The 15510-nt window shown below is 51.3% G+C and overlaps 1 protein-coding gene across 1 annotated transcript in view; it reads right to left on the bottom strand.

Annotated features, from left to right (window-relative positions):
• vap (vascular associated protein) overlaps positions 1-15510 on the bottom strand; it is a 70121-nt gene that overhangs the window by 8075 nt on the left and 46536 nt on the right. Inside the window, exons 6-7 of the mRNA XM_090194707.1 lie at positions 13770-13991; positions 11214-11376 (exon numbers count right to left, since the gene is read on the bottom strand). Coding sequence (XP_090050833.1) covers positions 11214-11376; positions 13770-13991 — 385 coding nt within the window. The remainder of the gene's footprint in view (positions 1-11213; positions 11377-13769; positions 13992-15510) is intronic.

Here is a 15510-nt window from a genome sequence, read left to right as displayed (position 1 = left end):
GGGGTGGTTCTGTGTGTAGAGGATAGTTGCTGTAGCAGGGGGAAGGGTTGTAGTCTGTAGGTACCCGGGGTGGTTCTGTGTGTTGTAGATAGTTGCTGTAGCAGGGGGAAGGGTTGTAGTCTGTAGGTACCGGGGTGGTTCTGTGTGTTGTAGATAGTTGCTGTAGCAGGGGGAAGGGTTGTAGTCTGTAGGTACCGGGGTGGTTCTGTGTGTAGAGGATAGTTGCTGTAGCAGGGGGAAGGGTTGTAGTCTGTAGGTACCGGGGTGGTTCTGTGTGTAGAGGATAGTTGCTGTAGCAGAGGGAAGGGTTGTAGTCTGTAGGTACCGGGGTGGTTCTGTGTGTTGTAGATAGTTGCTGTAGCAGGGGGAAGGGTTGTAGTCTGTAGGTACCGGGGTGGTTCTGTGTGTTGTAGATAGTTGCTGTAGCAGAGGGAAGGGTTGTAGTCTGTAGGTACCGGGGTGGTTCTGTGTGTAGAGGATAGTTGCTGTAGCAGGGGGAAGGGTTGTAGTCTGTAGGTACCGGGGTGGTTCTGTGTGTAGAGGATAGTTGCTGTAGCAGGGGGAAGGGTTGTAGTCTGTAGGTACCGGGGTGGTTCTGTGTGTTGTAGATAGTTGCTGTAGCAGAGGGAAGGGTTGTAGTCTGTAGGTACCGGGGTGGTTCTGTGTGTTGTAGATAGTTGCTGTAGCAGAGGGAAGGGTTGTAGTCTGTAGGTACCGGGGTGGTTCTGTGTGTTGTAGATAGTTGCTGTAGCAGGGGGAAGGGTTGTAGTCTGTAGGTACCGGGGTGGTTCTGTGTGTTGTAGATAGTTGCTGTAGCAGGGGGAAGGGTTGTAGTCTGTAGGTACCGGGGTGGTTCTGTGTGTTGTAGATAGTTGCTGTAGCAGGGGGAAGGGTTGTAGTCTGTAGGTACCGGGGTGGTTCTGTGTGTTGTAGATAGTTGCTGTAGCAGGGGGAAGGGTTGTAGTCTGTAGGTACCGGGGTGGTTCTGTGTGTTGTAGATAGTTGCTGTAGCAGAGGGAAGGGTTGTAGTCTGTAGGTACCGGGGTGGTTCTGTGTGTAGAGGATAGTTGCTGTAGCAGAGGGAAGGGTTGTAATCTGTAGGTACCGGGGTGGTTCTGTGTGTAGAGGATAGTTGCTGTAGCAGAGGGAAGGGTTGTAATCTGTAGGTACCGGGGTGGTTCTGTGTGTTGTAGATAGTTGGTGTAGCAGGGGGAAGGGTTGTAGTCTGTAGGTACCGGGGTGGTTCTGTGTGTTGTAGATAGTTGCTGTAGCAGGGGGAAGGGTTGTAGTCTGTAGGTACCGGGGTGGTTCTGTGTGTTGTAGATAGTTGCTGTAGCAGGGGGAAGGGTTGTAGTCTGTAGGTACCGGGGTGGTTCTGTGTGTAGAGGATAGTTGCTGTAGCAGGGGGAAGGGTTGTAGTCTGTAGGTACCGGGGTGGTTCTGTGTGTTGTAGATAGTTGCTGTAGCAGGGGGAAGGGTTGTAGTCTGTAGGTACCGGGGTGGTTCTGTGTGTTGTAGATAGTTGCTGTAGCAGGGGGAAGGGTTGTAGTCTGTAGGTACCGGGGTGGTTCTGTGTGTAGAGGATAGTTGCTGTAGCAGGGGGAAGGGTTGTAGTCTGTAGGTACCGGGGTGGTTCTGTGTGTTGTAGATAGTTGCTGTAGCAGGGGGAAGGGTTGTAGTCTGTAGGTACCGGGGTGGTTCTGTGTGTTGTAGGTAGTTGCTGTAGCAGGGGGAAGGGTTGTAGTCTGTAGGTACCGGGGTGGTTCTGTGTGTAGAGGATAGTTTAGCAGGGGGAAGGGTTGTAGTCTGTAGGTACCGGGGTGGTTCTGTGTGTAGAGGATAGTTGCTGTAGCAGAGGGAAGGGTTGTAGTCTGTAGGTACCGGGGTGGTTCTGTGTGTAGAGGATAGTTGCTGTAGCAGAGGGAAGGGTTGTAGTCTGTAGGTACCGGGGTGGTTCTGTGTGTTGTAGATAGTTGCTGTAGCAGAGGGAAGGGTTGTAGTCTGTAGGTACCGGGGTGGTTCTGTGTGTAGAGGATAGTTGCTGTAGCAGAGGGAAGGGTTGTAGTCTGTAGGTACCGGGGTGGTTCTGTGTGTAGAGGATAGTTGCTGTAGCAGGGGGAAGGGTTGTAGTCTGTAGGTACCGGGGTGGTTCTGTGTGTAGAGGATAGTTGCTGTAGCAGGGGGAAGGGTTGTAGTCTGTAGGTACCGGGGTGGTTCTGTGTGTAGAGGATAGTTGCTGTAGCAGGGGGAAGGGTTGTAGTCTGTAGGTACCGGGGTGGTTCTGTGTGTTGTAGATAGTTGCTGTAGCAGGGGGAAGGGTTGTAGTCTGTAGGTACCGGGGTGGTTCTGTGTGTTGTAGATAGTTGATGTAGCAGGGGGAAGGGTTGTAGTCTGTAGGTACCGGGGTGGTTCTGTGTGTTATAGATAGTTGCTGTAGCAGGGGGAAGGGTTGTAGTCTGTAGGTACCGGGGTGGTTCTGTGTGTTGAGGATAGTTTAGCAGGGGGAAGGGTTGTAGTCTGTAGGTACCGGGGTGGTTCTGTGTGTTATAGATAGTTGCTGTAGCAGGGGGAAGGGTTCTAGTCTGTAGGTACCGGGGTGGTTCTGTGTGTTGTAGATAGTTGCTGTAGCAGGGGGAAGGGTTGTAGTCTGTAGGTACCGGGGTGGTTCTGTGTGTAGAGGATAGTTGCTGTAGCAGGGGGAAGGGTTGTAGTCTGTAGGTACCGGGGTGGTTCTGTGTGTTGTAGATAGTTGCTGTAGCAGAGGGAAGGGTTGTAGTCTGTAGGTACCGGGGTGGTTCTGTGTGTTGTAGATAGTTGCTGTAGCAGAGGGAAGGGTTGTAGTCTGTAGGTACCGGGGTGGTTCTGTGTGTTGTAGATAGTTGCTGTAGCAGGGGGAAGGGTTGTAGTCTGTAGGTACCGGGGTGGTTCTGTGTGTTGTAGATAGTTGCTGTAGCAGAGGGAAGGGTTGTAGTCTGTAGGTACCGGGGTGGTTCTGTGTGTTGTAGATAGTTGCTGTAGCAGAGGGAAGGGTTGTAGTCTGTAGGTACCGGGGTGGTTCTGTGTGTAGAGGATAGTTGCTGTAGCAGGGGGAAGGGTTGTAGTCTGTAGGTACCGGGGTGGTTCTGTGTGTTGTAGATAGTTGCTGTAGCAGGGGGAAGGGTTGTAGTCTGTAGGTACCGGGGTGGTTCTGTGTGTTGTAGATAGTTGCTGTAGCAGGGGGAAGGGTTGTAGTCTGTAGGTACCCGGGGTGGTTCTGTGTGTTGTAGATAGTTGCTGTAGCAGGGGGAAGGGTTGTAGTCTGTAGGTACCAGGGTGGTTCTGTGTGTTGTAGATAGTTGCTGTAGCAGGGGGAAGGGTTGTAGTCTGTAGGTACCGGGGTGGTTCTGTGTGTTATAGATAGTTGCTGTAGCAGGGGGAAGGGTTGTAGTCTGTAGGTACCGGGGTGGTTCTGTGTGTAGAGGATAGTTGCTGTAGCAGAGGGAAGGGTTGTAGTCTGTAGGTACCGGGGTGGTTCTGTGTGTAGAGGATAGTTTAGCAGGGGGAAGGGTTGTAGTCTGTAGGTACCGGGGTGGTTCTGTGTGTTGTAGATAGTTGCTGTAGCAGGGGGAAGGGTTGTAGTCTGTAGGTACCGGGGTGGTTCTGTGTGTTGTAGATAGTTGCTGTAGCAGGGGGAAGGGTTGTAGTCTGTAGGTACCGGGGTGGTTCTGTGTGTTGTAGATAGTTGCTGTAGCAGGGGGAAGGGTTGTAGTCTGTAGGTACCGGGGTGGTTCTGTGTGTAGAGGATAGTTTAGCAGGGGGAAGGGTTGTAGTCTGTAGGTACCGGGTTGGTTCTGTGTGTTGTAGATAGTTGCTGTAGCAGAGGGAAGGGTTGTAGTCTGTAGGTACCGGGGTGGTTCTGTGTGTTGTAGATAGTTGCTGTAGCAGAGGGAAGGGTTGTAGTCTGTAGGTACCGGGGTGGTTCTGTGTGTTGTAGATAGTTGCTGTAGCAGAGGGAAGGGTTGTAGTCTGTAGGTACCGGGGTGGTTCTGTGTGTAGAGGATAGTTGCTGTAGCAGGGGGAAGGGTTGTAGTCTGTAGGTACCGGGGTGGTTCTGTGTGTTGTAGATAGTTGCTGTAGCAGGGGGAAGGGTTGTAGTCTGTAGGTACCGGGGTGGTTCTGTGTGTTGTAGATAGTTGCTGTAGCAGGGGGAAGGGTTGTAGTCTGTAGGTACCGGGTTGGTTCTGTGTGTTGTAGATAGTTGCTGTAGCAGAGGGAAGGGTTGTAGTCTGTAGGTACCGGGGTGGTTCTGTGTGTTGTAGATAGTTGCTGTAGCAGAGGGAAGGGTTGTAGTCTGTAGGTACCGGGGTGGTTCTGTGTGTTGTAGATAGTTGCTGTAGCAGAGGGAAGGGTTGTAGTCTGTAGGTACCGGGGTGGTTCTGTGTGTAGAGGATAGTTGCTGTAGCAGGGGGAAGGGTTGTAGTCTGTAGGTACCGGGGTGGTTCTGTGTGTTGTAGATAGTTGCTGTAGCAGGGGGAAGGGTTGTAGTCTGTAGGTACCGGGGTGGTTCTGTGTGTTGTAGATAGTTGCTGTAGCAGGGGGAAGGGTTGTAGTCTGTAGGTACCCGGGGTGGTTCTGTGTGTTGTAGATAGTTGCTGTAGCAGGGGGAAGGGTTGTAGTCTGTAGGTACCAGGGTGGTTCTGTGTGTTGTAGATAGTTGCTGTAGCAGGGGGAAGGGTTGTAGTCTGTAGGTACCGGGGTGGTTCTGTGTGTTATAGATAGTTGCTGTAGCAGGGGGAAGGGTTGTAGTCTGTAGGTACCGGGGTGGTTCTGTGTGTAGAGGATAGTTGCTGTAGCAGAGGGAAGGGTTGTAGTCTGTAGGTACCGGGGTGGTTCTGTGTGTAGAGGATAGTTTAGCAGGGGGAAGGGTTGTAGTCTGTAGGTACCGGGGTGGTTCTGTGTGTTGTAGATAGTTGCTGTAGCAGGGGGAAGGGTTGTAGTCTGTAGGTACCGGGGTGGTTCTGTGTGTTGTAGATAGTTGCTGTAGCAGGGGGAAGGGTTGTAGTCTGTAGGTACCGGGGTGGTTCTGTGTGTTGTAGATAGTTGCTGTAGCAGGGGGAAGGGTTGTAGTCTGTAGGTACCGGGGTGGTTCTGTGTGTTGTAGATAGTTGCTGTAGCAGAGGGAAGGGTTGTAGTCTGTAGGTACCGGGGTGGTTCTGTGTGTTGTAGATAGTTGCTGTAGCAGGGGGAAAGGTTGTAGTCTGTAGGTACCGGGGTGGTTCTGTGTGTTGTAGATAGTTGCTGTAGCAGGGGGAAGGGTTGTAGTCTGTAGGTACCGGGGTGGTTCTGTGTGTTGTAGATAGTTGCTGTAGCAGGGGGAAGGGTTGTAGTCTGTAGGTACCGGGGTGGTTCTGTGTGTTGTAGATAGTTGCTGTAGCAGGGGGAAGGGTTGTAGTCTGTAGGTACTGGGGTGGTTCTGTGTGTTGTAGATAGTTGCTGTAGCAGGGGGAAGGGTTGTAGTCTGTAGGTACCGGGGTGGTTCTGTGTGTAGAGGATAGTTGCTGTAGCAGGGGGAAGGGTTGTAGTCTGTAGGTACCGGGGTGGTTCTGTGTGTAGAGGATAGTTGCTGTAGCAGGGGGAAGGGTTGTAGTCTGTAGGTACCGGGGTGGTTCTGTGTGTTGTAGATAGTTGCTGTAGCAGGGGGAAGGGTTGTAGTCTGTAGGTACCGGGGTGGTTCTGTGTGTTGTAGATAGTTGCTGTAGCAGAGGGAAGGGTTGTAGTCTGTAGGTACCGGGGTGGTTCTGTGTGTTGTAGATAGTTGCTGTAGCAGGGGGAAGGGTTGTAGTCTGTAGGTACCGGGGTGGTTCTGTGTGTTGTAGATAGTTGCTGTAGCAGGGGGAAGGGTTGTAGTCTGTAGGTACCGGGGTGGTTCTGTGTGTAGAGGATAGTTGCTGTAGCAGGGGGAAGGGTTGTAGTCTGTAGGTACCGGGGTGGTTCTGTGTGTTGAGGATAGTTGCTGTAGCAGGGGGAAGGGTTGTAGTCTGTAGGTACCAGGGTGGTTCTGTGTGTTGTAGATAGTTGCTGTAGCAGGGGGAAGGGTTGTAGTCTGTAGGTACCGGGGTGGTTCTGTGTGTAGAGGATAGTTTAGCAGGGGGAAGGGTTGTAGTCTGTAGGTACCGGGGTGGTTCTGTGTGTTGTAGATAGTTGCTGTAGCAGGGGGAAAGGTTGTAGTCTGTAGGTACCGGGGTGGTTCTGTGTGTAGAGGATAGTTGCTGTAGCAGGGGGAAGGGTTGTAGTCTGTAGGTACCGGGGTGGTTCTGTGTGTTGTAGATAGTTGCTGTAGCAGGGGGAAGGGTTGTAGTCTGTAGGTACCGGGGTGGTTCTGTGTGTTGTAGATAGTTGCTGTAGCAGGGGGAAGGGTTGTAGTCTGTAGGTACCGGGGTGGTTCTGTGTGTAGAGGATAGTTGCTGTAGCAGGGGGAAGGGTTGTAGTCTGTAGGTACCGGGGTGGTTCTGTGTGTTGTAGATAGTTGCTGTAGCAGGGGGAAGGGTTGTAGTCTGTAGGTACCGGGGTGGTTCTGTGTGTTGTAGATAGTTGCTGTAGCAGGGGGAAGGGTTGTAGTCTGTAGGTACCGGGGTGGTTCTGTGTGTTGTAGATAGTTGCTGTAGCAGGGGGAAGGGTTGTAGTCTGTAGGTACCGGGGTGGTTCTGTGTGTTGTAGATAGTTGCTGTAGCAGGGGGAAGGGTTGTAGTCTGTAGGTACCGGGGTGGTTCTGTGTGTTGTAGATAGTTGCTGTAGCAGGGGGAAGGGTTGTAGTCTGTAGGTACCCGGGGTGGTTCTGTGTGTTGTAGATAGTTGCTGTAGCAGGGGGAAGGTTTGTAGTCTGTAGGTACCGGGGTGGTTCTGTGTGTTGTAGATAGTTGCTGTAGCAGGGGGAAGGGTTGTAGTCTGTAGGTACCGGGGTGGTTCTGTGTGTTGTAGATAGTTGCTGTAGCAGGGGGAAGGGTTGTAGTCTGTAGGTACCGGGGTGGTTCTGTGTGTTGTAGATAGTTGCTGTAGCAGGGGCAAGGGTTGTAGTCTGTAGGTACCGGGGTGGTTCTGTGTGTTGTAGATAGTTGCTGTAGCAGGGGGAAGGGTTGTAGTCTGTAGGTACCGGGGTGGTTCTGTGTGTAGAGGATAGTTTAGCAGGGGGAAGGGTTGTAGTCTGTAGGTACCGGGGTGGTTCTGTGTGTTGTAGATAGTTGCTGTAGCAGGGGGAAAGGTTGTAGTCTGTAGGTACCGGGGTGGTTCTGTGTGTTGTAGATAGTTGCTGTAGCAGGGGGAAGGGTTGTAGTCTGTAGGTACCGGGGTGGTTCTGTGTGTAGAGGATAGTTGCTGTAGCAGGGGGAAGGGTTGTAGTCTGTAGGTACCGGGGTGGTTCTGTGTGTAGAGGATAGTTGCTGTAGCAGGGGGAAGGGTTGTAGTCTGTAGGTACCGGGGTGGTTCTGTGTGTTGTAGATAGTTGCTGTAGCAGGGGGAAGGGTTGTAGTCTGTAGGTACCGGGGTGGTTCTGTGTGTTGTAGATAGTTGCTGTAGCAGGGGGAAGGGTTGTAGTCTGTAGGTACCGGGGTGGTTCTGTGTGTTGTAGATAGTTGCTGTAGCAGGGGGAAGGGTTGTAGTCTGTAGGTACCGGGGTGGTTCTGTGTGTTGTAGATAGTTGCTGTAGCAGGGGGAAGGGTTGTAGTCTGTAGGTACCGGGGTGGTTCTGTGTGTAGAGGATAGTTGGTGTAGCAGAGGGAAGGGTTGTAGTCTGTAGGTACCGGGGTGGTTCTGTGTGTAGAGGATAGTTGATGTAGCAGGGGGAAGGGTTGTAGTCTGTAGGTACCGGGGTGGTTCTGTGTGTTGTAGATAGTTGCTGTAGCAGGGGGAAGGGTTGTAGTCTGTAGGTACCGGGGTGGTTCTGTGTGTTGTAGATAGTTGCTGTAGCAGGGGGAAGGGTTGTAGTCTGTAGGTACCGGGGTGGTTCTGTGTGTTGTAGATAGTTGCTGTAGCAGGGGGAAGGGTTGTAGTCTGTAGGTACCGGGGTGGTTCTGTGTGTTGTAGATAGTTGCTGTAGCAGAGGGAAGGGTTGTAGTCTGTAGGTACCGGGGTGGTTCTGTGTGTTGTAGATAGTTGCTGTAGCAGGGGGAAGGGTTGTAGTCTGTAGGTACCGGGGTGGTTCTGTGTGTTGTAGATAGTTGCTGTAGCAGGGGGAAGGGTTGTAGTCTGTAGGTACCGGGGTGGTTCTGTGTGTTGTAGATAGTTGCTGTAGCAGGGGGAAGGGTTGTAGTCTGTAGGTACCGGGGTGGTTCTGTGTGTTGTAGATAGTTGCTGTAGCAGAGGGAAGGGTTGTAGTCTGTAGGTACCGGGGTGGTTCTGTGTGTTGTAGATAGTTGCTGTAGCAGGGGGAAGGGTTGTAGTCTGTAGGTACCGGGGTGGTTCTGTGTGTTGTAGATAGTTGCTGTAGCAGGGGGAAGGGTTGTAGTCTGTAGGTACCGGGGTGGTTCTGTGTGTTGTAGATAGTTGCTGTAGCAGAGGGAAGGGTTGTAGTCTGTAGGTACCGGGGTGGTTCTGTGTGTTGTAGATAGTTGCTGTAGCAGGGGGAAGGGTTGTAGTCTGTAGGTACCGGGGTGGTTCTGTGTGTTGTAGATAGTTGCTGTAGCAGGGGGAAGGGTTGTAGTCTGTAGGTACCGGGGTGGTTCTGTGTGTAGAGGATAGTTTAGCAGGGGGAAGGGTTGTAGTCTGTAGGTACCGGGGTGGTTCTGTGTGTTGTAGATAGTGGCTGTAGCAGGGGGAAGGGTTGTAGTCTGTAGGTACCGGGGTGGTTCTGTGTGTTGTAGATAGTTGCTGTAGCAGGGGGAAGGGTTGTAGTCTGTAGGTACCGGGGTGGTTCTGTGTGTTGTAGATAGTTGCTGTAGCAGAGGGAAGGGTTGTAGTCTGTAGGTACCGGGGTGGTTCTGTGTGTTGTAGATAGTTGCTGTAGCAGAGGGAAGGGTTGTAGTCTGTAGGTACCGGGGTGGTTCTGTGTGTTGTAGATAGTTGCTGTAGCAGGGGGAAGGGTTGTAGTCTGTAGGTACCGGGGTGGTTCTGTGTGTTGTAGATAGTTGCTGTAGCAGGGGGAAGGGTTGTAGTCTGTAGGTACCGGGGTGGTTCTGTGTGTTGTAGATAGTTGCTGTAGCAGGGGGAAGGGTTGTAGTCTGTAGGTACCGGGGTGGTTCTGTGTGTTGTAGATAGTTGCTGTAGCAGAGGGAAGGGTTGTAGTCTGTAGGTACCGGGGTGGTTCTGTGTGTTGTAGATAGTTGCTGTAGCAGGGGGAAGGGTTGTAGTCTGTAGGTACCGGGGTGGTTCTGTGTGTTGTAGATAGTTGCTGTAGCAGGGGGAAGGGTTGTAGTCTGTAGGTACCGGGGTGGTTCTGTGTGTAGAGGATAGTTTAGCAGGGGGAAGGGTTGTAGTCTGTAGGTACCGGGGTGGTTCTGTGTGTTGTAGATAGTGGCTGTAGCAGGGGGAAGGGTTGTAGTCTGTAGGTACCGGGGTGGTTCTGTGTGTTGTAGATAGTTGCTGTAGCAGGGGGAAGGGTTGTAGTCTGTAGGTACCGGGGTGGTTCTGTGTGTAGAGGATAGTTGCTGTAGCTGGGGGAAGGGTTGTAGTCTGTAGGTACCGGGGTGGTTCTGTGTGTAGAGGATAGTTGCTGTAGCAGGGGGAAGGGTTGTAGTCTGTAGGTACCGGGGTGGTTCTGTGTGTAGAGGATAGTTGCTGTAGCAGAGGGAAGGGTTGTAGTCTGTAGGTACCGGGGTGGTTCTGTGTGTTGTAGATAGTTGCTGTAGCAGGGGGAAGGGTTGTAGTCTGTAGGTACCGGGGTGGTTCTGTGTGTTGTAGATAGTTGCTGTAGCAGGGGGAAGGGTTGTAGTCTGTAGGTACCGGGGTGGTTCTGTGTGTTGTAGATAGTTGCTGTAGCAGGGGGAAGGGTTGTAGTCTGTAGGTACCGGGGTGGTTCTGTGTGTAGAGGATAGTTGCTGTAGCAGGGGGAAAGGTTGTAGTCTGTAGGTACCGGGGTGGTTCTGTGTGTAGAGGATAGTTGCTGTAGCAGGGGGAAGGGTTGTAGTCTGTAGGTACCCGGGGTGGTTCTGTGTGTAGAGGATAGTTGCTGTAGCAGGGGGAAGGGTTGTAGTCTGTAGGTACCGGGGTGGTTCTGTGTGTTGTAGATAGTTGCTGTAGCAGGGGGAAAGGTTGTAGTCTGTAGGTACCGGGGTGGTTCTGTGTGTTGTAGATAGTTGCTGTAGCAGAGGGAAGGGTTGTAGTCTGTAGGTACCGGGGTGGTTCTGTGTGTTGTAGATAGTTGCTGTAGCAGGGGGAAGGGTTGTAGTCTGTAGGTACCGGGGTGGTTCTGTGTGTTGTAGATAGTTGCTGTAGCAGGGGGAAGGGTTGTAGTCTGTAGGTACCGGGGTGGTTCTGTGTGTTGTAGATAGTTGCTGTAGCAGGGGGAAGGGTTGTAGTCTGTAGGTACCGGGGTGGTTCTGTGTGTAGAGGATAGTTGCTGTAGCAGGGGGAAGGGTTGTAGTCTGTAGGTACCGGGGTGGTTCTGTGTGTTGTAGATAGTTGCTGTAGCAGGGGGAAGGGTTGTAGTCTGTAGGTACCGGGGTGGTTCTGTGTGTTGTAGATAGTTGCTGTAGCAGGGGGAAGGGTTGTAGTCTGTAGGTACCGGGGTGGTTCTGTGTGTTGTAGATAGTTGCTGTAGCAGAGGGAAGGGTTGTAGTCTGTAGGTACCGGGGTGGTTCTGTGTGTAGAGGATAGTTGCTGTAGCAGGGGGAAGGGTTGTAGTCTGTAGGTACCGGGGTGGTTCTGTGTGTTGTAGATAGTTGCTGTAGCAGGGGGAAGGGTTGTAGTCTGTAGGTACCGGGGTGGTTCTGTGTGTTGTAGATAGTTGCTGTAGCAGGGGGAAGGGTTGTAGTCTGTAGGTACCGGGGTGGTTCTGTGTGTTGTAGATAGTTGCTGTAGCAGGGGGAAGGGTTGTAGTCTGTAGGTACCGGGGTGGTTCTGTGTGTTGAGGATAGTTGCTGTAGCAGGGGGAAGGGTTGTAGTCTGTAGGTACCGGGGTGGTTCTGTGTGTTGTAGATAGTTGCTGTAGCAGGGGGAAGGGTTGTAGTCTGTAGGTACCGGGGTGGTTCTGTGTGTTGTAGATAGTTGCTGTAGCAGGGGGAAGGGTTGTAGTCTGTAGGTACCGGGGTGGTTCTGTGTGTAGAGGATAGTTGCTGTAGCAGGGGGAAGGGTGTCCACTGGATGGGTTCTATGGGCCAGCTGCACACTGACAGGTCACTGGCTTTCCCAGAATCCAACACACACTCCGCCAGGCTGACCTCGCTGACCGCCCAGCCGTACTGGGAACTGGAGGGGAGAGAGGGAGGGAGGGAGGGAGGGAGGGAGGGAGGGAGGGAGGGAGGGAGAGAGAGAGAGAGGGAGGGAGGGGGAACCATGACAACGTTTTACTATAGTTCTCTCTCATACACCTGTGTTACAGTCTGTGTGTGTTCTCTCTGTGTTACAGTCTGTGTGTGTTCTCTCTGTGTTACAGTCTGTGTGTGTTCTCTCTGTGTTACAGTCTGTGTGTGTTCTCTCTGTGTGTGTTCTCTCTGTGTTACAGTCTGTGTGTGTTCTCTCTGTGTTACAGTCTGTGTGTGTTCTCTCTGTGTTTCAGTCTGTGTGTGTTCTCTCTGTGTTACAGTATGTGTGTGTTCTCTCTGTGTGTGTGTTCTCTCTGTGTGTGTGTTCTCTCTGTGTGTGTGTTCTCTCTGTGTGTGTTCTCTGTGTGTGTGTGTTCTCTGTGTGTGTGTGTTCTCTCTGTGTGTGTGTTCTCTGTGTATGTGTTCTCTCTATGTGTGTGTGTTCTCTGTGTGTGTGTTCTCTCTGTGTGTGTTCTCTGTGTGTGTGTTCTCTCTCTGTGTGTTCTCTGTGTGTGTGTGTTCTCTCTGTGTGTGTTCTCTGTGTTACAGTGTATGTGTGTTCTCTCTGTGTGTGTTCTCTGTGTGTGTGTGTTCTCTGTGTTACAGTGTATGTGTGTTCTCTCTGTGTGTGTTCTCTCTGTGTGTGTTCTGTGTGTGTGTTCTCTCTGTGTGTGTTCTCTCTGTGTGTGTTCTGTGTGTGTGTGTGTGTTCTCTCTGTGTGTGTTCTCTCTGTGTTAGTGTATGTGTGTGTTCTCTGTGTGTGTGTGTGTGTGTTCTCTCTGTGTGTGTTCTTTCTGTGTGTGTGTTCTCTGTCTCTGTGTTACAGTGTATGTGTGTGTTCTCTCTGTGTGTGTTCTCTCTGTGTGTGTTCAATCTGTGTGTGTGTTCTCTGTGTTACAGTGTATGTGTGTGTTCTCTCTGTGTGTGTTCTCTCTGTGTGTATTCTCTCTGTGTGTATTCTCTCTGTGTGTATTCTCTCTGTGTGTGTTCTCTGTGTGTGTGTTCTCTGTTTGTGTGTTCTCTCTGTGTGTGTATTCTCTATGTGTGTGTGTCACCAACTTGTGTGTGTAGACGGTCTTGAGGTGTGTTCTCTCTGTGTGTGTATTCTCTGTGTGTGTATTCTCTGTGTGTGTGTGTCACCAACTTGTGTGTGTAGACGGTCTTGAGGTGTGTTCTCTCTGTGTGTGTATTCTCTGTGTGTGTGTTCTCTGTGTGTGTGTTCTCTGTGTGTGTGTGTATTCTCTGTGTGTGTGTGTGTCTCCAACTTGTGTGTGTAGACGGTGTTGAGGTGTGTTCTCTCTGTGTGTGTATTCTCTGTGTGTGTGTGTGTGTCACCAACTTGTGTGTGTAGACGGTGTTGAGGTGTGTTCTCTCTGTGTGTGTATTCTCTGTGTGTGTGTATTCTCTGTGTGTGTGTGTCACCAACTTGTTTGGGTAGACGGTGTTGAGGTGTGTTCTCTCTGTGTGTGTATTCTCTGTGTGTGTGTATTCTCTGTGTGTGTGTGTCACCAACTTGTGTGTGTAGACGGTCTTGAGGTGTGTTCTCTCTGTGTGTGTATTCTCTGTGTGTGTGTTCTAAGTGTGTGTGTTCTCTCTGTGTGTGTGTATTCTCTGTGTGTGTGTGTGTGTCACCAACTTGTGTGTGTAGACGGTGTTGAGGTGTGTTCTCTCTGTGTGTGTATTCTCTGTGTGTGTGTGTGTCACCAACTTGTGTGGGTAGACGGTGTTGAGGTGTGTTCTCTCTGTGTGTGTATTCTCTGTGTGTGTGTTCTCTGTGTGTGTGTTCTCTCTGTGTGTGTGTATTCTCTGTGTGTGTGTGTGTCACCAACTTGTGTGTGTAGACGGTGTTGAGGTGTGTTCTCTCTGTGTGTGTATTCTCTGTGTGTGTGTGTGTCACCAACTTGTGTGGGTAGACGGTGTTGAGGTGTGTTCTCTCTGTGTGTGTATTCTCTGTGTGTGTGTGTGTCACCAACTTGTGTGGGTAGACGGTGTTGAGGTGTGTTCTCTCTGTGTGTGTATTCTCTGTGTGTGTGTATTCTCTGTGTGTGTGTGTCACCAACTTGTGTGTGTAGACGGTCTTGAGGTGTGTTCTCTCTGTGTGTGTATTCTCTGTGTGTGTGTTCTCTGTGTGTGTGTGTTCTCTGTGTGTGTGTGTGTGTATTCTCTGTGTGTGTGTGTGTGTCACCAACTTGTGTGTGTAGACGGTGTTGAGGTGTGTTCTCTCTGTGTGTGTATTCTCTGTGTGTGTGTGCGTCACCAACTTGTGTGGGTAGACGGTGTTGAGGTGTGTTCTCTCTGTGTGTGTGTATTCTCTGTGTGTGTGTGTGTGTCACCAACTTGTGTGGGTAGACGGTGTTGAGGTGTGTTCCGTTGCCAGGGCAGGTGGAGGCCAGGGACAGCGTATCGTCGTGGTAACAGCAGGTGCGGTCGAGCGCCCTCCGGTGTAGCAACTCGTCGGAGCGGGTGAAGACGGGGTTATCCAACGAGTCAGCTGATCCACCGATGGACCGCCCCCAGAAACGACCTGACAGCTCGTCAAAGTGGTTGAACCTACGGTAGCTAACACACACACACACACAGGTCAATAAACCACGTACGGTACCTAACACACACACACACAGGTCAATAAACCACGTTATGTTATGATATCGTACGGTAGCTAACACACACACACACACACAGGTCAATAAGCCACGTTATGTTATGATATCTATGACAAACACACACACACTCCCTCTGTCGGAAGGGAGACGCCCGTGTTTTCACACCAGAAACAGGAAGTCAGGTTGGACAGGAAGTGCGACGCCAGGAAACAGGGAGGGTCAGTAGAGTTGTTTCTGAAGTAACTTTAGAACCTCGTAGTGGATCAGAGAGAGACGGTACCAACCAGAACAGAGATGGGTTGGATCAGAGAGAGACGGTACCAACCAGAACAGAGATGGGTTGGATCAGAGAGAGACGGTACCAACCAGAACAGAGATGGGTTGGATCAGAGAGAGACGGTACCAACCAGAACAGAGATGGGTTGGATCAGAGAGAGACGGTACCAACCAGAACAGAGATGGGTTGGATCAGAGAGAGACGGTACCAACCAGAACAGAGATGGGTTGGATCAGAGAGAGACGGTACCAACCAGAACAGAGATGGGTTGGATCAGAGAGAGACAGTACCAACCAGAACAGAGATGGGTTGGATCAGAGAGAGACGGTACCAACCAGAACAGAGATGGGTTGGATCAGAGACAGACGGTACCAACCAGAACAGAGATGGGTTGGATCAGAGAGAGACGGTACCAACCAGAACAGAGATGGGTTGGATCAGAGAGAGACGGTACCAACCAGAACAGAGATGGGTTGGATCAGAGAGAGACGGTACCAACCAGAACAGAGATGGGTTGGATCAGAGAGAGACAGTACCAACCAGAACAGAGATGGGTTGGATCAGAGAGAGACAGTACCAACCAGAACAGAGATGGGTTGGATCAGAGAGAGAGAGACGGTACCAACCAGAACAGAGATGGGTTGGATCAGAGAGAGACGGTACCAACCAGAACAGAGATGGGTTGGATCAGAGAGAGACGGTACCAACCAGAACAGAGATGGGTTGGATCAGAGAGAGACGGTACCAACCAGAACAGAGATGGGTTGGATCAGAGAGAGACAGTACCAACCAGAACAGAGATGGGTTGGATCAGAGAGAGACAGTACCAACCAGAACAGAGATGGGTTGGATCAGAGAGAGAGAGACGGTACCAACCAGAACAGAGATGGGTTGGATCAGAGAGAGACGGTACCAACCAGAACAGAGATGGGTTGGATCAGAGAGAGACAGTACCAACCAGAACAGAGATGGGTTGGATCAGAGAGAGACAGTACCAACCAGAACAGAGATGGGTTGGATCAGACACAGAGAGAGAGAGACGGTACCAACCAGAACAGAGATGGGTTGGATCAGAGGTAGACGGTACCAACCAGAACAGAGATGGGTTGGATCAGACACAGAGAGAGAGAGACAGTGCCAACCAGAACAGAGATGGGTTGGATCAGAGGTAGACGGTACCAACCAGAACAGAGATGGG

Source organism: Oncorhynchus mykiss, chromosome 13 (genome assembly GCF_057628025.1).
Source record: "Oncorhynchus mykiss isolate SJ-2025 chromosome 13, ASM5762802v1, whole genome shotgun sequence".
Lineage (NCBI taxonomy): Eukaryota > Metazoa > Chordata > Actinopteri > Salmoniformes > Salmonidae > Oncorhynchus > Oncorhynchus mykiss.
Note: the sequence above shows the minus strand (reverse complement) of the source record. Positions and strands in the feature narration are given on the sequence as shown.